The following is a 21,945-nucleotide window of genomic DNA, read 5'->3' as shown; positions in this document are numbered from 1 at the left end:
ATCCTGAAGTGCCTGGCCAAAGGCAGAGTCCCACCATCACTTCCCGTAAGCACCAACATCGATTGGCACAGAAACAGTAGAAGGCAGCTACCTAATTCCAACATGGTGTAACAGTCAGACGTCTGTTTTTGTCTTGTCCCGTGTATATATTGTTTTCTTCATGTATATTTAATCTATATTTTTAATCTCAATTTCCTTCTACAGACTGAACATACTCTCCCGCCTCACCCAATGTGGTACAGATCTGCTATTTTGTTATACTTAATTATTTCTTCATTTAACTTGGCAAGCAAGTTAAGAACAAATTCTTTTTTTCAATGATGGCCTAGGAACAATGGGTTAACTGGCTTGTTCAGGGGCAGAACAACAGATTTTTATCTTGTCAGCTCAGGGATTCGATCTTGCAACCTTTCGGTTACTAGTCCAACACTAACCACTAGGCTACCTTCCGCCTCAGGTTAGTGGCATACTTTAGAACCGGAAACCCAATCAGAAGCTAGCCAGCTAACTAGCTACTAGCTAGTAGTCAGTTAACTACTGCTAGCGGTCATCACCGTTACCTCGGACATCAACCAGCCTCAGCCCGGTCAATTCCTGCCAGTCTGCACAGATGTGGTAGACTGCTTTTTCTCTACCACATCTCTGGATTCCTACCATAACCTCTGAACCTTTACACCGGATCATCGCTGCTATCCGAGTGGCTACTCCTGGATAATGTCTCTGTCCCGAAGCAAGCACCAGTTAGCCTGGAACTAGCCTGGAGCTTAAACCATCTCCCAGCTAGCAGTAGAGATCCATTGGCCATTTCCTGGGCTACAATACCTCTTTTGCCAATTGGCCTGGGCTCCTTCACTGCCGACACGGAGCCCCACCGATCCATCACGACTGGTCTGCCGACGTACCGGTCCGAGGCATGTTTCTACAGGCTCTTCCGTTGCGACATCCCCCAGAGGACCACCTGCTAGCCCCGGCCTGCTAGCTGTCTGAATCGCCTTGTCTCCAGCTCGCCTAGCTATTCATTGGACCCTATGATCACTCGGCTACACATGCCTTTCCCTAATGTCAATATGCCTTGTCTACTGCTGTATTGGTTATTGATTGTCTTATTTCAAAGGGGGAGACACTCTAGACCCAAACTGTTATAGACCTATGTCCATCCTGCCCTGCCTTTCTAAAGTCTTTGAAAGCCAAGTTAACAAACAGATCACCGTCCATTTCAAATCCTATCATACCTTCTCCACTATGCAATCTGGTTTCCGAGCTGGTCAAGGGTGCACCTCAGCCTAAGGTCTTAAAAAATATCATAACCTCCATCGATAAAAGACAACACTGTGCAGCATTCTTCATGGACCTGGCCAAGGCTTTCGACTCTGTCAATCACCGCATTCTTATTGGCAGACTCAATAGCCTAGGTGTCTCAAATGACTTCCTCGCCTGGTTCACCAACTACTTCTCAGATAGAATTCAGTGTGTCAAATCGAGGGTGTGTTGTCCGGACCTCTGGCAGTCTCTATGGGGGTGCCAGAGTTCAGTTCTCGGGCCGACTCTTTTCTCTGTATATATCAATGATGTCGCTCTTGCTGGTGTTGATTCTCTGATCCACCTCTACGTATATGACAGCATTCTGCATGCTTCTGGCCCTTCTTTGGACACTGTGCTAACAAACCCCCAAAAGAGCTTCAGCACCATACAACACTCCTTCCGTGGCCTCCAACCGCTTTTAAATGCTAGTAAAACTAAGTGCATGCTCTTCAACCGATTGCTGCCCGCACCCTCCCGCCCGTCTAGCATCACTACTCTGGACGGTTCTGACTTAGAATATGTGGACAACTACAAATACCTAGGTGTCTGGTTAGACTGTAAACTCTCCTTCCAGACTCACACTAAGCATCTGCAATCCAAAGTTAAATATAGAATCGGTTTCCTATTTTGCAACAAAGCCTCCTTCACTCATGCTCCCAAACATACCCTCGTAAAACTGACTATCCTACTGATCCTTAACTTTGGCGATGTCATTTACAAAATAGCTTCCAACACTCTACTCAGCAAACTGGGTGTAGACTATCACAGTGCCATCCATTTTGTCACCAAAGCCCCATACACTACCCACCACTGCGTCCTGTATGCTCTCGTTGGCTGGCCCTCAATACATATTCGTCGCCAAACCCACTGGCTCCAGGTCATCTATAAGTCTTTGCTAAGTAAAGCCCCACCTTATCTCAGCTCACTGGACACCATAGCAACACCCACCCGTAGCATGTGCTCCAGCATGTATATTTCACTGGTCATCTCCAAAGCAAACACTTCCTTTGGCCGCCTTTCCTTCCAGTTCTCTGCTGTCAATGACTGGAACGAATTGCAAAAATCACTGAAGCTGGATTCTTATATCTCCCTCTCTAACTTTAAGCATCAGCTGTCAGAGCAGTTTACCCATCAATGTACCTGTACACAGCCAATCTGTAAATAGCATACCCAACTATCTCATCCCCATATTATTACTTACCCTCTTGCTCTTTTTCACCCCAGTATCTCTACTTGCACATTATCATCTGGACATCTATCACTTAAGTGTTAATGCTAAATTGTAATTATTTTGCCTCTATGGCCTATCTATTGCCTTACCTCCCTACTCTTCTACATTTGCACACACTGTACATAGATTTTTCTATCGTGTTATTGACTACGTTTGTTTGTGTAACTCTTGTTTTTGTCGCACTGCTTTTGCTTTATCTTGACCAGGTCGCAGTTGTAAATGAGAACTTGTTCTCAACTGGCCTACCTGGTTAAAGGTCAAATAATACAAATCTACAACAGCACAACTGAATATTTATTTTTTTGTAATTTAATGGGGCAAGTCACTTAAGAACAAATTCTTATTTACAATGACGGCCTAGGAACAGTGGGTTAACGGCTTTGTTCAGGGGCAGAAGACAGATTTTGACCTTATCAGCTCGGGGATTCAATCTAGCACCCTTTTGGTTACTGGCCCAATGCTCTAACCACTAGGCTACCTGCCGCCCGCAATATGTACCCTTGCGAACCCGAGCACGGTGGAGCCTGGATTACTACATGTTTCCCTTCAATGGAGCCAAGACAGTTGTGGAAATTCCACCTCTCCAGGAACTTGGCAACAATGGCCCTCCAGTCTTCCTCCTTGGGGACAGGCATGTATTCACCTACAAGACAGTCCCAAATGGTTTGTGCCACCGTGGACCAACCAACTCCAAAGCTGAATCTGATGCTCCTGTAGGAGTCCCCTGTCACCAAGAATCTGAAATATAATTCAAAAGAATTATCAATATGGTCTAATTTAATATTCCACCCACATATTCTATCTACTCATATACCTACCTCATTGCAGTTTATGCTCTACTAATTATATTGTAATACTCATCAACCATCATTAACAATGCCTTGAAACAGTACAAATCAGTCTGACTGTGTCAATAAACTGTAGCCCAGGCCAACTCTAATTGTAGAAAAAAAGGTGCTGTCTAGAACCCAAAAGTGTTATCTGGCTGTCCGCATAGGAGAACCCTTTGAAGATTATAACAGCTCCAACCATCTGGAGCAGGTGATTGAACTCGCTTCGGTCCAGACGAAAGTAACCTCGAAATTGCTCTCGAAATAGTCGAAGCTCGTGAATGTGACCGTGGAACTCCCCTGCATGCTTTCGGGACTTCAACCATCTCTGGACCCACACAGACCTGCGCTTTCGGCGGGGCTGGTCCCAGTCCAACAGTGCGATCAAAACCATTTTCTATCTTGACTATTTATTACTGCATTTAGGAGGGAAATTATATTGTAGGCTCTCACAATACATTTTTGAAAGTCTTCGAATAAATAATATGTATGCTGCATGGCAAATAAATTAATAAAATATGTAAAGAAATTACGCAATCAAACTGTTTTTATTATGTAATCCCACATTTATTTACTGGATATGTGTACAACAAATATTCAACATTCAGATTTTGCTACTTTCTGTTAAGTCTACGCATACAATTTGATGCATACATTCCATGTATCGAACGCATGACCTACACAGAACACACAGGCAACGCAACACAACGCTGCAAGGCAAATGCAGCGTTCCATTGGAAAGTAAAGCACTTCTGGTGTCCAAAACGCACAAATACAGTCGGTGTGTTCGAAGCGTACTCATCGGCTTTCGTCTTCAGTCGGTTGCTTCAGCCCAACCACGCAAACGAGCCCATTGATTGACAGTAGTGTGCAGGAGTGCACCAGGCAACATCCTTGTTTTCCAGCATTTTCGTTAAAATGAGCGAATATTTTTCCCTTTCAGATTGTGATGTCATTGGTTTTGATTTGGACCACACACTCTGTCGGTACCATTTGAAAGAGACCTCCAGGGTGAGTTTATTTGTAGCTCACGAGCTAAAGCTAACGTTGCGTGCTGTTCTTCGCATTTCTAACAGCACGATACAGTAACAATGTAGCCGGCAATTGCTACCAAGTAGCCTAATGATTGCATGCAACATCACCATCCTTTCCAACTCGCAGTGTCAAGTCAGACATTCACGGTTCACTGCATTTCATCAATAGCTAGTACTCGTAATGTATTACGAAACGAATGGAATATAAAATACTTCCTACATGGTGTTCATATGCTAAACGTTGTAGTCGTATTGCACGCGCCAAAAACCTAAAACGATATTGTTGTAGTGCAGGGGAGTCTTTCTCTTTTGCAACATGAAATAGCTAACATGACATGTATAAGCAACATGCTAGCAACAAAAGATTAGCCAGCAGGCCCTTAAGGTGTATGGTATGAGTCACGTTTGTGTGACATCTGACTGCCAGCTGCAGAAAACCAATGGCATCCTCTGTGTGGAACGTAAATGACATTGAAGCCATGACTTTACAAATCGGTTTAATGCATACGAGGCAGCTCCATCGTGGTAGCTGTCAGTACAGTACAGTGTATATGTATCGTACAGTAATACATGTTCAGTGTCACTGAATGTTCACCCCACCTGTGGATAGATTATAACAGTGACCCCATTGTGCCTCTCTGCAGCTGATCTATGAGAGCTTTACCAGGTATCTGGTGGAGCATAAAGACTATGACAAGGACCTTCTCACACTGACCCCTGCTACCTGGGATTTCTGGTGAGTCACTAGCAGCAGAAGAATGACTGAATACAATCATCCCTTCCTCTCTATGCTGTAATGACCGTGGTGTGCCCTTGTAAATTCAGACTACCCCATTTTCAGGTTGGATAAAGGGCACTTTTTAAGCATAAAGGAAGATGCTGAATAATGCTCACAGATTCTTGTTATTGCCTAGCATAGGACATGGATCAACATGCGTTTTCTTTGGCAAAGACCACTATGAAATGTCTATTCTGTATGTCCAGTTTCAAGGGCTTAGTGGTAGACCTTGAGGATGGAAACTTGGTTAAATTGGCGGAAGATGGAACTGTCTTACGGTAGGTTTACAGTTAAATGCATGCCTTGATATTGGTTTCTGTTAATATTGATAGGAAAAATGGCTGTTTTGAAGTGTTGGTACAGTATTTGGGCACGCATGTCTTTGTTACTCCTCTTTCCACCCCAAATAAATAAAAAACCTGACTTTAAACCTGTTTGTTTTCATTAGAGCAACCCATGGGACTAATAACCTCAGAACAGAAGAGATCATTAAACATTACGGTCCAAAAAGGGAATGGAAGCACTTTAATAGCCTCAATACCACATTTACGAGATCTAGTAAGTCTTAAATCTTGAATCTGTGTGACCCCTTCCTTTTTGTTTGTGCTTTTTTTCTTGTTTTTGTAATGCAGTTGAATTTTCATGATAATGCATGATAATGCAATCTCCTGAAAACATGGGCTTTTTTCTTCTCACTTTATTTCCAATTTACAGAGTGGTGAATGATTGGATTGTTTCTCACAATAAATATATTCTGTTTTATTCTCCGCAGCAAAGTACTATTTTTATGACAACTATTTCGATCTACCCGGGGCTCTTCTCTGTGGAAGAGTTGTGGATATGTTGCGCAAGGTAAAATCTATTCAAATCCATGTCCATTATGATAGTTAATGTTTACACATTTGTTTAAATGAAACATATAAAAACAACAACCTATAAAGCATTTCATTTCAAGAACATTATTTTGTTTTGGTCAACAGCGTGGGAATGAGGTGAATTCAGACTTTTGGAAAGACATGGTCGCTGCCATCGACCACAATTACAACACCTCAGCATTTAAAGGTAGGTTGATCACTTATTTTAGAATCAATCATTTTCCGTTGTTGAACCGGTGCACCATATCAGAATCACTCATTTAATTGGCTGTATCAGTGGGCTCAAAATCAAACAATATTTTCAATTTCCTATCGTACTGTCACAAAAAAATAAACAAGACAAAAGCATCAGTTTCAGAACTTCGACTTTATTCTTTACTTTGGTCAGTAAGTTAAACAGCATAAATGCATCCTCAGGCATAAAGTTGTTGTTGATATAGTACATTTTTGAATGACTGTTTCATAATGCGTGTAACAATAATACACTGCTTGTTTGTCAAAGGTTTGTTACAGCATTGCAAAAAAACAAACACATGATTTACTTTGCATGTATATTACAAGACATTTATTAAACACTTTGAAAACAAAAAATCTGCTGTAAATGTTGCAGGCAGTCAAAGAGCACCATTTTGTGTATTTTCAAACTTTTTAATCATTGTTTGCTGAATACTTGTGCAAATAGGGAATAGTGATAAAAACCATTTAATTCCTAAATTATATTCTTCCCCTGAATTTATTGCTTCCATGAACTGAATGCCTGTCTCAATGGAATACTTCAGAAAATTGCTGCTCTTACTTTTTTAGCTTTTTGAAAGACAAATGAACTTGAAGAATATTACGTACATTTTTTTTTATTCTACAATGACAACCAAATCTCAATGGAAGTTGTAAACTGATCTATTCTTTAAGTAGTTTCTTTAAGGTTTCACGGTTTTATTAGTGTCTGTATCACGTTGAAGCAATCAGGAACCCAGAGAAAGAGCAGTGAACATTGTCGGCAGCGAAGACACCATTGGTCTCCTCATCAGGGACCTGAATGTAGACTTGGTCATGGGCATTCAGCATAAGGACAGTGCTGCCAGACAACTGATCCAAGAAGCCCTTGTTGTACTCATCGTATGAGAACATGATTGGCTCACCATTTTTGTACAGTGCCACCAATGCATTAGCACCATTAACATGCATATGGTAGGAGAAATAATAGAGACCTGGTACCTGGCAGGAGAAGATGCCAGTCTGGGAATCATAGTGCTGCTCACCATTGTAAATAATCTGGTTGAACTGAATAGGTGATCCCGCTGAAGGGTAAGCCCTAGTCAGAACAGCGCTGAAGGCAGACATGGGGGCCTTCATCATCTCATGATGAGGCATCATAATCTCATGGGACTTTATGGGCATGCTCTTCTCATGGTGGTAGACCATCTCACCAGGGGGACCAGGTGGGCCAGGAGGTCCCATAGCACCTGGGTTACCATTGTGACCTCTGGAACCAGGAGCTCCAGGTGGACCCATGGGACCAGAAACTCCCTTCGCCATCTTGCCAGCTGGGCCGGGTGTACCGGGAAGACCTGGGTGACCCTTAAGACCTGGTTGACCTGCTGTACCTGAAGGCCCCACTGGTCCTCTTACCCCTGGGATACCGTTCTCACCTGGTTTCCCAGGTCCTCCAGGTGTGCCTGTGTGTCCCTTTGCTCCTGGAAGCCCATTTGCACCTGGAGTACCTGGAGCGCCAGTATGGCCCTGACCTCCCTTATTACCCTGATGTCCGGTAGCACCTGTTGCACCAGGAGGTCCTGCTGCCCCGGGGATACCTGACTTCCCTGCATAACCCTGATGTCCCTGATCTCCCTTGGTTCCCTTTGCCCCAGGAGCTCCCACCATGCCGACATCACCTTTAAGTCCCTGAATACCTGTCTCTCCCTGGAATCCTCTAGCACCCTGGGGACCAGCTGGACCCGTAAGCCCAGTAGCACCTGTTGCCCCAGTGTAACCTGTTGGCCCTGGCTCTCCTTTTTGACCAGTGGTTCCTGATGTACCTGGTGATCCTCTGTCTCCTGGCATGCCATTAGCTCCTGGTTTACCAATTCCTGGCATGCCAGGTGCACCTGGTTGTCCAGCATGTCCCTGGGGACCTTTAGGTCCCATATTTCCAGGCATACCTGGACTGCCATTCTCACCTGACTTTCCTGGTGCTCCTACCCCAGGGTTTCCATTGTGGCCCTTTGGCCCTGGCAGACCCATGGCTCCTGGAGCTCCATCCCTACCTGGAGTACCTGACTTTCCAGGCTCCCCGGGGTATCCAGTGGCACCAGACTTACCAACTCCAGGTTGACCGGGCATACCAGATGGTCCCATTGGTCCCACTGCACCATTTGCACCTGGTGCTCCATGAATACCAACTCCCTTCTCTCCCTTTTGTCCTGGCAGACCAGGGATACCTGGATGTCCTTTAAGTCCGGGCTCACCCCTTGGCCCCATGCCGCCGGGCAGACCGTGTGGGCCTGGTTTGCCAACAGAAGAGGGTCCAGCAGGTCCTGGGCTTCCAGGGGAACCGGGAGATCCTCTTGGACCCATGGCGCCAGTTGCGCCAGTATGGCCCTTCTCACCAGGCATGCCATTACTACCTGGTTTCCCAGGAGCACCTGAGTTGCCAGGCTTGCCAGCTGCAGAGTATCCAGCAGGTCCGGGGTTCCCGGCTGGGCCCTTTGGTCCGGGATGTCCCATGCCACTCTTGCCGGGAGGCCCAGGGGGGCCCATAGGTCCTGGCTCACCAGGGGATCCTGGAATACCTGGCTCCCCTGCAACACCTGGATAAATGGATAATTATAATTACTTAAAGGTGCAATAAGCATAAATCACTCTGCTTCCTGGTAGCTATAATTCTAATAGTTCGACATAATTTAAGTTTGTGACAACAGCAGTGTAGAGAATCATTGTACCATCTAAACCTCTGTAAAATATGTTTTCAATAACCAAAAATATAGTTTTTTTCAGCTGTTAGAAGCTCTGATGTACAAAACCGAAAGGGAAGCATAGAAATAGCACACACAGACCTACGGCTTCTTAGACCTGACATAAATTAGAATGATCTATAAATGATCTATAATTTTTATGTGAATTTGGTCAGGTCGCCCAAAAAGTTACATATTGTGGCTTTAAGATGCAGTTAACAAGTACAGTCAACTGTAATTGGTTTAGATTTGTAAGTCGCTCTGGATAAGAGCGTCTGCTAAATGACTTAAATGTAATGTAAATGTAGATTCAGGATCTCTTTTTTTTTTTTCTCCATCTCAATAAGTTTGTTTTTCCAGAGTTCATTATAATTCACTCAAGGTGAACTTAGACACTTAGTCCATTGTCTGCTATCAGAGTATTCTCAATTGAAGAGTTGAGTCCACTTTTTAAATTTCTTTAATGCATCTGAATTATTTGTCTTTCATATTATATTTTGATGTATTCTCAGTGAGGCCACAAATGGATTTTAGATATTTTAGAAAGCTGATGACTGATATCTGTGCCCTATTTGTATTGGTATTGAGGAACAACATGCACCAGTCATTTGTTTTTTGCTATTGAGTCCTGTTGCAAACATGTAGTGGCGGAGGGGTTTCCCTGATTGGATTAAACTACCATCTCTCAGATGTCCATCCTGTGCAAAATAGAAGTCATAAAGCAAAGTATGAAATTATAATCTCTTGAATTAGGCTTGAAAATGTAACATTTTGCCTCTGCTTGTCACTGCTCTATATACACAACATGGTCAAAAGTATGTGGACATCCCTTAAAATTAGTGGATATGGCTATTTCAGCCACACCAGTTGCTGACAGGTGCATAAAATCGAGCACACCGCCATGCAATCTCCATAGACAAACATTGGCAGTAGAATGACCCGTACTGAAGAGCTCAGTTACTTTCAACATGGCACTGTCATACTGTAGGATGCCACCTTTCCAACAAATTGTAAAATTTCTGCCCTTCTTAAGCTTCCCTGGACAACTGTATGTTCTGTTATTGTGACCTAGAAACATCTAGGAGCAACAACTGCTCAGCTGCGAAGTGGTATGCCACACAAGATCACAGAGTGGGACCGCTGAAGTTCGTCGCGGGTAAAAATCATCTGTCCTCAGTTGCAAACTTCCTCTGGAAGCAAGTTCAGCACAAGAACTGTTTGTCGGGAGCTTCATGAAATGGGTTTCCATGGGCAAGCAACCTCACACAAGCCTATGATCACAATGCCAAGTGACGGCTGGAGTGGTGTAAAGCTTGCCGCCATTGGACTATGGAGTAGTGGAAACACGTTCTTTCTAGTGATAAATCACACTTCATCATCTGACAGCCCGACGGACGAATCTGGGTTTGGCGGATGCCAGGTGAACACTACCTGCCCCATTTCATTGTGCCAACTGTAAAGTTTGGTGGAGGAGGAATAATGGTCTGGGGTTGTTTTTCATGGTTCGGGCTAGGACCCTTAGGAAATCTTAACGCTACAGCATACAATGACATTCTAGACGATTCTGTGCTTCCAAATTTGTGGCAATAGTTTGGGGAAGTCCCTTTCCTGTTTCAGCATGACAATGCCCAGTGCACAAAGAGGTCCATACGGAAATGGTTTGTCGAGATCGGTGTGGAAAAACTTGACTGACCTGCACAGAGCCTTGACCTCTACCCCATCGAACACCTTTGGCATGAATTGGAATGTCGACTACGAGCCAGGCCTAATCGCCCGACATCCGTGCCCAACCTCACTAATGCTCTTGTGGCTGAATGGAAGCATGTCCCTGCAGCAATGTTCCAACATCTAGTGGAAATCCTTCCCAGAAGACTGGAGACTGGTAAGCAGCAAAGATGGGACCAACTCTATATTAATGGCCATGATTTTGCAATGAGATGTTCGACTAGCAGGTGTCCACATACTTTTGATCATGTCATGTATCATTGTTAAGTCAAGTCCATTTCTCCCTCTCTTTGACCATTTGCATGTCAATTGTTTCCTTTGTCCTGAGTCCTTTGCTTTGGTATTCCCCTCTGAAACACCACAATGCAATTTAAACAACAGAGTCTGTGATTTATGGAGGGATGTTGTGGGAACGGACTGCTTTTCCTAGGGTCATCTTGACAGCACCAGTGGTCTGAGGAGATGGTCACATAAACACTGGTGTACAATGCACAACATGTTGAGACTATATTAGACTACTGTAGCCAGTTATTTTAGTTTAATTTACCCATACTATGTTGAACCCTTTAATTTCCCAAGTTGTCTGTAGTACATGGTATGGTTTGTGGTCCTCCAGTTGTTGATGAATGTGCTTCACCTTTAAACCTTTCCTCCTCTTTGCTAGTGTGGAATTTGTGAGGCAGTACAGGGTAGGACATATTAGGGTAAAATGCAGGCCATATTGGGATATAATGGTTTAAATGTGTGGCATCTGGTCTAAGTCCTGAAATGCTGACAGGATACTTTTATCCCTGTCTTTGAGAGGTTAGCCCACAATACCTCAACAATTTCCTGAACCCATGTTGTTTGTATGCCCAAAAGTAATTAACTACTGAAAACACTACCAAGATTTGAATGTAGTTCAACTACCTCCAAGCTACTGCTAAATTTAGTTAAATTACATAGTTCACTATTCCCCAACACTGTCCTCAAGTAATGTGTGGTGTTGTATTGCTATGGTGTAAAGTACTGATACAAAATCAGTAGGGAACATTTGGTTACAGTGAACGAAGTGGATTGGATGTACTATTTGTTGAAAAACGTGTTTGCCTTTTCCTGCTTTGGAATAGCACTTTGAGAACAAAACGGCGAGACAGGGCTGTAATTTGAAAGCCACTGAGGAATAGGTTTGAAACCACAGAAGAGCAGAATGTGTCAGAACTGGACACTTTGGCAGCCAAGTCATACCTCAGAAACTGGGAGGTGATGGTACTGATCACAGTGGCATAGCCAGCTGTTGAACCTTGACTTGTCTTGTCTGAATGGTTTAGGCCTAGATCACGTGTCTATTGTCAGCATCAAACCATATATATTTCTATATGTAGGCTATGCCATGGCTCTCACATTGTAATATTATATAAACTGAGGATGCATATTTGAGATTATGTGCAATTTTGTCTACTCTACTTTAGGGTGTTTGTTTTGAGAGGTATTGAGACAATTTAAGCACACTACAAAGTGTTTTGTTTGGGAGTGCAATGTGGTAACATCTGTTTTCATTGTTGACTTGTGGAAAAGTATTCTATTTATATGTCAGAGGTCACCGGCCATAAAAACTGCATCAAAACATCTTCAACAAAGCTACTGAGTGCCGGAGTCTGGTTGAGCGGCAACACTTGACTCCGGACCATATTCTTGACAGAATGGTATGATCTCTTCCATTTTGTCAAGCCCCACTGTCTTACCCTCTCTACTTTCCCCGCTGTCTTCTGAGCTTTCTCCTGAAGAGAAGATAGTAGGATATTTAGCAGGATATTTCAATATTTGTCAAGAGTGAGATATCTCGGAAGCAGTGTTATGTGGCAGCTGGTGCATGTTGGTGTTTCAACAAGGCATACAGAAGTAATAATTGCCCCTGGCTCTCACTTCTACAGAGCCTCTGTGGTCTGACTGTCAGCACCGTTGCAGCCAGAAGAATAGTTGTTATCCTAACTAATGTTTATTATCCACTTTCTGTTGATGAACGAGTGTGTCATGTCTTGGGAGCGTGGAAGGATGCATGGGCCCATGGTTTCCTATTGCCACCACAACTATGGTCAGGTGAAAACCCTCAACAAGATTGACTGAGACATTGCCTCAGGTCCCATCAATAAATTTGTTACTGGTTCCCTTGTTAAGGATAATGTGCTATGTAGAGTGTTTTACTAGAAACTGTTAACTTCCACAGTGATGTAATTTTTGTTGTTGTAAATTAAAGTAATGCTGGATATTCTGTAATTTTAAATTCATTAATTGGCTAAATAACATTAAACTGGTTGGCTAATTAGTAACTTTTTAAAACATATATTTTAACAAACCATGCTTACTAGGAATTCAAAACAGTCATGTAACTTCCAGGTTGACATTTTTATTCTCTGGCCAAGAGTTTTTCCTAGTCAGGTGGTGAAGAAAAACTCCTGGTCTGACTGACAAACCTCTAGTACATTCTAGAATTGGAATGAAATCTTCCATAAGCTTTCCACCAAGAGAATGTACTGCAAAGCTGATGTACAAAATATTTTTTACAGCAATAGCATGCTGATAGACATGAAGATGTTGAGACTTACTTTGGACATGGCTCTTGGTAGGATACTGCTGCTTGGCTACTTTCTGTACATGGTAATATCTCTCTGGCGTTGCCACGGCCAAGGCCACCAGGAGGAGGAGAACACTTGTCACCCTGAGGTCCATCTTGTGACGTTAAACCTGCATGAAATACATTTTCAGACATTCTATTAGTTTGTTGGAATGTCAATGGTCTTCAACATACAGAGACAGTGGTGAGACACACAGTACCATTCTATAGTAGGGCCTGCACAACGGCAAACTAACATTTCTGAGCCAGAATTACAAGAAACAAGCACAGTAGGGAACATTGCAGACCCCCAATCTTCAGTCAGATATCCAGAGCTACCTCAGTCTGTTTTGTATGGGTTGTCCCTTCCCCACCGTCAAGTGAACCATCTCATAACAGTGATGATTAAGACCCGTGCTACGGGGAACACTTGAAGCTAGACACCCTCAGGACCCTCTACTTACAACTGATCCTCAACTATGCACCCAACTGACTCCCCCAAGACCCCAACATCCTCCTCCATGGCCCCATACACACTGTACACCTCACAGCACCAGAAACAGAGGGCCACACAAGAGTCACACACACACAGGGTACACGTACCAGCAGAGAAGACTTAGGCTCCAAAAGATCAGTGGGGCTCGGGAGGCTGCTGTCCCGGCACGTTGCTGTATAGTCCTTAAGTCTGGAGGTTAAGTCTGAGCTGGCTGCTGCTACCCAGGCCACTGGGCTCAGGGTATTTATACCAAATCTGTCTCTAACATCACCCACAATCGACCTAGTATAGGCGTCCCGCCCCGTTGTGATGTCAGCTTTAATGAAGGGTGCCATGTCTTCAGAGAGAGAAGGCATGTCACTTCAGGATGATAGTCTCTCATAGCATTTAAAAACCCCACAGCTCCCTCCCTCCCTCCCTTGCCCCATTCTCAATGGAGCAGCACGGAAAGAGGTTTAACTCAGTGTAGGAGACATTTTGATATTTTTGAGGGTATATGTGGTTGTAAGTTCAAGTCGTATACAGAGCTATATGGGTATAACTTTTTTTCTGGGATGTCTTTGACATCTTAATTGCTGTGTTTTTGATGAAGTCTAATAATAACATAAGTGTTCCCCTCTTTTACCCATTGATGCGTATTTTCGACTGCTCAAAAACAGGTGCTGAGGAATGGGTTTAGTACATTACATGTTTACAAAATAATTATATTGACAGTGAGTGAGCATTTTACCCTGGAAAAACGTCTATACTTGAGCTTTTTCCCGGTCACCCCATGCAGTCCCTCTGTCAGGGTAAATAACAATGTGAATGGCCCAGACCATTGAGTCCTTATGGCAGGAATTTTCAGGCAACAGTGTAGTTTCTGCCTTGTGCACGCAAACAAATATTAATATATTGCTCCCTTGCAGGATTTTAATGTCAGATCGTGTATTGTGGTAACAAAATCAATACGGTATGTCAGCTTAGTGAACTCTGGTAAACATTAGTTACATTTATAGCCATGCTATTTTATTCACTGGAGAGCTAGATTGTTTTAACTGTGTGTGGTGTAGAGTGCATACAGCGGTACTATGCCTCCACTGAGCCGCAGTGTAAGATGGGTACATCAGAGGTCAAAGTTGAGTTTCTGTCTTCAGACCTCTTGTGGTCGGGTGTTATCGAAGGTCCACCATGGTCTTTATTTGTGTAATTTTCTTTACTTCTATACTTTTTCATATCTTGTTAACTGATTTGATTATGTGCAGTACCCTTATGTGCATTACCTACCTTTTATTTTTCCCAAGGGTCTCTCAACTGTGTTTTGTGATGTCACCATGGGCTATATAGTAACATTCGTATTACACACAATGTCATGTGGGACAGTCACATGCAGTGGACAAATATACTTAAAGGTGCAATATGAAGAAATCAGCCATTTCCTGATTTCTAAAATTCTAATTGTTCACCTAAATTCAGTTTGTGACAAAACAAGCAGAATCATTGTACCAACTAAACCACTGTGAAATATATTTTCATGAAACTCAAAACATTGTATTTTCAGCTGTTTGAAGCAGGTGTACAAAACTGGAAGTAAATTAAACAAAAACAAAACTTAACGGGAAACAGAACAGTTTCTTAGACTTGCTTTCAATGAGAATGTAAGATCTATAACTCACACTTCTATGTGGATTTGGTCGGGTAGCCCAAAATTAAATATCGCAGCTTTACATTTTGTATAAAGAAGCTTGTGAGGACCAGAAGTCCTCACAAGAATAGTAGACAAACTAAAATTTGACCAACAGGGGACAAATTGTTGGTCCCCACAAGGTCAAATGCTATTTCTAGGAGGTTAAGGTTGGAATTAGGGTTAGAATTACATTTACGGTTAGGAGCTAGGGTTAGTTTTAGGGTTAAGGTTTTGTTTTTGGGTTAGGGGTTATGGAAAATAGGATTTTGAATGGGACTGAAGTGTGTCCCCACGAGGTTAGCTGTACAAGACTGTGTGTGTTTGTCTCCTTATCTGCAGTATTTATCTCTCTTCTTCTTTGAGCTGTTTTGCACTTGTTAATCCATGCCAGCTTAAGTTTTACTGTAGTTACAACTGAAGTGGACTCTAGGATGTGTTTAGGTTTCAGAACCTAACTGTGCTTTTTTGACATATTTTCAACTCTTAGTTTACAGCCCGCAGAAGAAAGCCAGTCGAGCCACTGGACATCCTTGGTAAACCCCTTTAGTTAAATGACAGAGTCACAGGGGGTGGAGTCAACACTTAACTTCACATGTCCCTGTCCCTCATCACACTTTCACCATGAAAGCTACGTGGACCCCACAGTGGCAACATGTTTATTTTTGATTTGCATCTATGATTTCTTTCTGGTGTCCGGATTGTCTTACAGACCGTTTTTGTGCAGGATAGAAGTTAAACACTTTCAAGACCACTCTATTGTATTAGTCATCAGAGTGTTTCATCGTGACAATGGGGCCTGTTAAGAAATGCACAAACGTTGGCATTTTTACAGTAAGCCTTTTTCACATCACTCCTGAACCACTTTATGATGTGGTGGCATTCTTGCTACTCTATTAGAATGTTAGGAGAGTCTATGAAAGGTTCTGACGTAACCTTTGTAGTGCTGCTGTTGAAACTGTTGAACAGTAATGCTTCTCTCCAGACGTGACTAATTCACGTTCATTGGGTTTAATTAGTATGCTGATGACTGGAATTCTGGGGCAGTCGTTTATCCCATTATTTTAGTACAAGATACAGGCACACTGTGGAGATCAAATGTAGATTCCTATGTTTCTCAAATTAGTAAGCACTAGGCAGATGTTTTTAATCTAATTGAAAGCTGAATATGTGTGTGTGTATATATACAATTAAAATAAGCATTTTGCATTCGCCATGGTTTCATGTGTCTGGTGTGCAAAATACCCTGTCAAAACAGCAACTGCTTTTTGTAGTCTATTTATTCTCATGGGTGAAGTTGGACTGGTGACTGGGACTACAAATAAGTCGTTTTGGATTTTTAAATCCTATAATTGACCGTTCAGATAATAGATACAGATAAATATATATTTTATTCTTACAAGCCCAATGATTTACAGCACTCTGTGTTAGATTTATGAAATTAATTATTTTGCCCAATATATTTTTCCATCATAATTGCAGTGCAAACCTTGCCATCATAAAATGATCATCCCTGGGCTTGTCTTTGCTGCCCGGGTTATTTGAATCATTGTGGTGGTGGTTGCTTCAGTTTTAGATTGCTGGGAAGGCATAGGCTGGGTGAGACAGACACGTTTGTCTGTGTTTAGAATCTCTCTCCTCTGTTTGCTCCCAGTGATTTGAGGATGCCACACTGCCTGAGAGAAAGGAGAAAATAATTGCAGGTTGATGATGTAACTATGCCAGTTAAAGGAGTAGAAAGTGGGAGTCTAAAGATAGCTTGTTTTAGCTGGGAAGTGACTGGGATACAGATATAACGTTTTAATAAACCCAATATGCCACTAAGAGGCAGTTGCAGCTTTATGAATGGAAGGATTGATGTTGGCCCTCCAAGCTGAGTAAGGGTGCAATTACAGGGACCCAAAAGAAAAACATCTAGGGTCAAAAGCAGAACGGACCAACCTGAGGAGGCTGAGGTTGTGTTTCAAATAGGAACCAGAAATCCAAAATGCATCCCTCCTGACTTTGTTGTTGTCATTTTAAGATGTAAATACTTACATTAAGAAATGACTGACAAGCTGATAATCAGAGAAAGGGGGGATTAAGGCCAAAAGCGTTGAATGTTTTATTTTTCACGCTAAAGTCTTGAGATTGTTCCAAATCAGATTTGGTTCCAATTTTAGGCTCTCCTTGAGGACCAGGTAATGGGAGGGGATTGTTGGAAGTCAATTATGTTCATTGAGGCAGTACACAACACAAAGGAGAACCTTAATGACTAGTGCCTTTCAGTCTAACTATGCCTTCCACAGCTCTTTAAGTGGAACAAACGGCTCACATGGATGCCTGAGCCAATCCCATGGCTTTTTTCTGCTATTGAGACACCAGCACTGTTGCTCAATCTTCTTTCAAATGTGTGTGTGTGAACTCTGACCAGGACAAAATAAGATGGAACATTTTGTCCCAAGTGCATTATTTTTGAGTCTGAAATAATATTGTAATTTGCAGCATATTTTCTACTAGCTATGGATCTAAGAGTATTCTGACCAAGAAGTCTGCCTCTGGATTAAAATCTGCAAACTATATACAGTACCATTCAAACGTTTGGAAACACCTACTTTTTTATTTTTACAATTTTCTACATTGTAGAATAATATTTAAGCCATCATGACACACATACATAATCATGTAGTAAACAAGAAAGTGATAAACAAATAAAAATAGATTTTATATTTGAGATTCTTCAAAGTAGCCACCCTTTGCCTTGTTGACACCCCCAGCTGCTGTCTAGTTTGGCGTCCCCAACCCAGACCCAGAGTCCAGCAACTCATGACCCAGGGACGCTGGGGGTGTAGAGGGCTCTGGCCTGGGCTTGGCTGACCTGGCAGTCGGCCTTCAGGTTTCCGCCTCTGGAGGCGGTGTAGGAGTTAGTGGTGAGATAGCAGTGTTTTCCCCTACCGCTGCTGATAAATCATGGCCGCCACAAAAACAAAACTAAAGAATATATATATATTTTTTAAACATACATGTTGGGGGGGGGGGGTGAGAATTGTAAAATGTTTTCAAAGTGAACTTAAAAGACTAAAACCAGATATGAACTATGTGGAAAAGACAATAGAGCTATATATAAAAAAAAAAAATAAGATCATCTTTGAGAACGAACAATCACCAAAATAAAAACTAGACAGATTGAGAGAAACTAAAATGCAATAAATATCATGGCATGGGGCCCCCATCAACTTTGAAATAATGTTTGAGTCACTCAGATAGCATGAGAACATGGCATAAGCCATGGCAAAATGTTTTGAATAGCATAAAATGAGTTTTTAAAATAGCACAATACATTCTCTGTGGTCAAAAGGAGGGCCTCTAAAACCATGTCACTGGACACACCCACTACTCCGAATTGACATATGTGCCCAGTAGGATGCACTTTTTTTTGTTTTTTTGCTATTCTGGGAGGAGCTCCTGTGTTTACCAAATTATGAAGCTCTCAAATTAATTATGGTCAGATAAAAAAAAGAATAAGACGTGCAACCACTATTGAGAAATCAAGCCGTTGCATGTTGGTAAACATCCCATAGTTATATTTTAGGGCTATCTTTGTATACTGCATTTTCACTTTGGTCTTTTGACAAGGATTTGGTTAAATGCCTTGACCCGAACTTAGAAGTGCCAAAGCTTGCAAACAGCATTCAAGAGTGAGCAGCTTTGTCTGAAACAGTAGATCCACCTTTTGGTTGAATATCCCTAATATGTTGTGGACCGTGGTTTAGATTAGCCTTGAATCCTAATCTCTGCACACATTGTTTCTAGTGTTTCTGAAGCTGTGGCCTATCATTCTTAGTGCCCTGTAGTATGTCTTCATACAGTAGTGTCAAACTTCTGGATTTCCCTTTTTAAAGTTTGTCATTGGTCAGGACAGTTTTAGTTTTTCTTGGTTGGATCTTTATTTTAGGTGTGTGGGTTAAGAATCTCTGAACACCACTCTCAGTATGGTGGGAAGAATGTTTGGTTTAAGAGGTACTGTAGGCTAGCTACTTCCTCTTTGAACAGAAACCCAGGGCCAATGAATGAGGAAGAACTTCTGAATAAGTCTTTTCTTGTGAATACCGTGGTGGAATAGAAGGGGGGGAAAGCTAAATGTTTATTTTGTTGGAAGTTCATTTACATTACTATCATTAGACTGGCTAAAAAAGGATTCCATTACTATATCTGCTCAACCAATTATTCTTGATGGTGCTAAATTGTCTGGATAAATGTTTAGTTTTCCTCTTATTTTTTGGTCCATATGTTACAAAATGTCAATGTTTGGATCTTTGTAGGTCCCCACCATATGTGTTCCCTCATTTTATGCAATTATTGTTGGCCATCTGTAGGCTTAGGTGCTGTATGCGTGTAGCGATCATCAGCTGAGCTCTGAAATCCATATATTAAAGGCTGTTGACACGTGTTGTTGTTTAGGTGTGTTTGAGAAATGAAAGAGTGGGAGGAGAATTACAGATTCTTTCTGGCATGACAGGATTCTTAGTTGGAGCAGAAAGCACAGAACATTTAAAGATAGTGTTGGGTTCTCCTCTCTTCCCAAAATGGGTGCTTATGTGTCCAACAGCTAGAACAAGACAGTTTTAGAAATGTGTGGAGTTATATTTGTAAACAAAGGTAAGGAGCAAGCTATTTGTAGAATCAAGCTTTTACCGAATTGTTTAAATATTATTTAAAAAAAAAATGTTTTCTTTATTTTTCTTCTCCACGTCCTTGGCCTCCTCACAGGAGATGAATTAAATAGGTCTGCACATCACTGACTCTTGAAGCACTGTCCTACCAGGAAAAAAATCATTACATATTGCCTATTTGAAATGTGTTAATTTGAGAATTTTGTCTCTGTGATCATTTTCTTTAATATGGCATCTAGCAACAGACGCTACTAGTGATGTGGCAGTCAGACAAAAACAATGACATGGAGTACCAGATTGTTTAGATGAGCTACTGTAATTGGCAGTGTTTAACAACTTTCACTCAGCTGAGGTGAAGTCAATTTCCCCCACGTCAAAAGACTCCCGTTGTTCCTCCACAACTAATAGGCCAAGTGTGCATGTGAGATATGAGTCTGGTTTAACTGCTTTGGGCTCTGTAACTGTCCTATAATGACCGCTGGTGAGGGCCTGTTAACCATGCCCCCGACTTAATCACTATGAAACATCAATGTCAGTTTTGCTCAGTGGCCATATTTTTTTACTTTGCAAAGGAAAGAAAAGTGATTTAATAGAACCCTCAATTTTCTCGTTTTTTTCCCCCCAGCAATTAAGTCAGAATTAACCAAACAGCATACCATCATCAGCAAGAATAGTTGTACTAAGACTGCTTATTTTGAAGTATTTTGGTGCCAAGGAAAAAGTGACTGAGTCATAAATTGCTGATTTGGTAAAAGCCAGTAAGCTTACATTAGCCTTTCAAGATACTGGTGTTTACAATGGAGTATCACAATGTGAATGAAAATTGTCATCAAAGATATGTACTTGTATTAGCCTATTTCGCACGTTGTTGTAAGTGGATTAAAGCTGCATAGATAGCCACTATACCTATATTTTACTGCACATTTGGGACAAAAGCATATGTACTGCACTTTGCCTGAGTTTTGCTGAGGGGCCGGGAGGAGCACACAGGAGAAAATTCATGCTTAATTGTGCCAGTAAACACATAGATGACAACACTGAAATGTGCTTTGTTGCCCGGGAAATCCTGCAGCTCTTAATAAGAAGTACTATGTCAGTTAATGCAAATGTAGTATTTGAATATCAAACTTCTCTCATCAAACCAACCACTTCAAATGTTTTCATTGCTTATTAGTGCCTTTCAAAGTGAATAAACACCATAGCAGTTGCTCAAAAATATCTAAAGCCTTTTATATCTTCTTTAAAATACTTTATTCAACCAAACTGTTATAATTCACAAATAGTCTTACAAATACATGGAGCCATGGCACAAAGGTGAAATCTGTCAAGATTCCAACTGCTCTGGTCTGCAGGGTAGAGAAAATCAAGTGTATAGCGTAGACTTGGCATATGCCTTCAAAATCAATCTAATAAATGTTTTGCTCACTACAGTACACCGCAGCCATGATAAGTGAGCTACGTGGTTTACCAACCATTATCTCCTGCCTGAAATGGTATTTATTTTCTGAGTAACCAACATTTGTCTAAAAAAAGTCCCAACTGATTGGAAGGACACTTGCTACAGAAGGTTTTGTTTGGTGGTCATCCTTCTCTATCCATTGGGACTCTCTGCAAAAATTTGTGAATGGATCTTGTCTATACTGCTTTTTTTCAAGACAATCACCAAACTAGTGTACTTTACTTCTGTAAAATTAGATTGTGAAATTTAAATGAGCAGAACTTTAAAAAAAATCTTCTTTGGTCTTTGCTTTTAATGAATCGTTTAAGCATGCATGGGCAATGGTTTAATCTAGCCATGGATGTGTTTCTCTTTAA

General features: G+C 41.8%; 2 protein-coding genes across 3 annotated transcripts in view; one reads left to right on the top strand and one right to left on the bottom strand.

Annotated features, from left to right (window-relative positions):
- Positions 1-4,060: 4,060 nt before the first annotated feature.
- Positions 4,061-21,945, top strand: part of LOC123990670 (5'-nucleotidase domain-containing protein 1-like) — a 90,897-nt gene continuing 73,012 nt past the window's right edge. The window contains exons 1-6 of the mRNA XM_046291409.1: positions 4,061-4,374; positions 5,042-5,133; positions 5,382-5,453; positions 5,624-5,733; positions 5,948-6,027; positions 6,156-6,237. Coding sequence (XP_046147365.1) covers positions 4,282-4,374; positions 5,042-5,133; positions 5,382-5,453; positions 5,624-5,733; positions 5,948-6,027; positions 6,156-6,237 — 529 coding nt within the window. The 5' untranslated portion in view covers positions 4,061-4,281. The remainder of the gene's footprint in view (positions 4,375-5,041; positions 5,134-5,381; positions 5,454-5,623; positions 5,734-5,947; positions 6,028-6,155; positions 6,238-21,945) is intronic.
- Positions 6,399-14,079, bottom strand: LOC123990669 (collagen alpha-1(X) chain-like). 2 transcript variants are annotated; one of them, XM_046291407.1, is made up of 4 exons: positions 13,923-14,079; positions 13,312-13,450; positions 12,451-12,486; positions 6,399-8,857 (listed from the first exon to the last, which is right to left on the bottom strand). In XM_046291407.1, the coding sequence occupies exons 2-4, from the start codon at positions 13,433-13,435 to the stop codon at positions 6,999-7,001; spliced, it is 2,019 nt and encodes a 672-aa protein (XP_046147363.1). In that variant the 5' UTR covers positions 13,436-13,450; positions 13,923-14,079; the 3' UTR covers positions 6,399-6,998. The 2 variants fall into 2 exon arrangements, with proteins under 2 accessions (XP_046147363.1, XP_046147364.1); XM_046291408.1 differs by lacking the exon at positions 12,451-12,486.

Source organism: Oncorhynchus gorbuscha, linkage group LG12 (assembly GCF_021184085.1).
Source record: "Oncorhynchus gorbuscha isolate QuinsamMale2020 ecotype Even-year linkage group LG12, OgorEven_v1.0, whole genome shotgun sequence".
Lineage (NCBI taxonomy): Eukaryota > Metazoa > Chordata > Actinopteri > Salmoniformes > Salmonidae > Oncorhynchus > Oncorhynchus gorbuscha.
The sequence above is the reverse complement of the archived record's forward strand: the minus strand, read 5'-3'. Positions and strand labels throughout refer to the sequence as shown.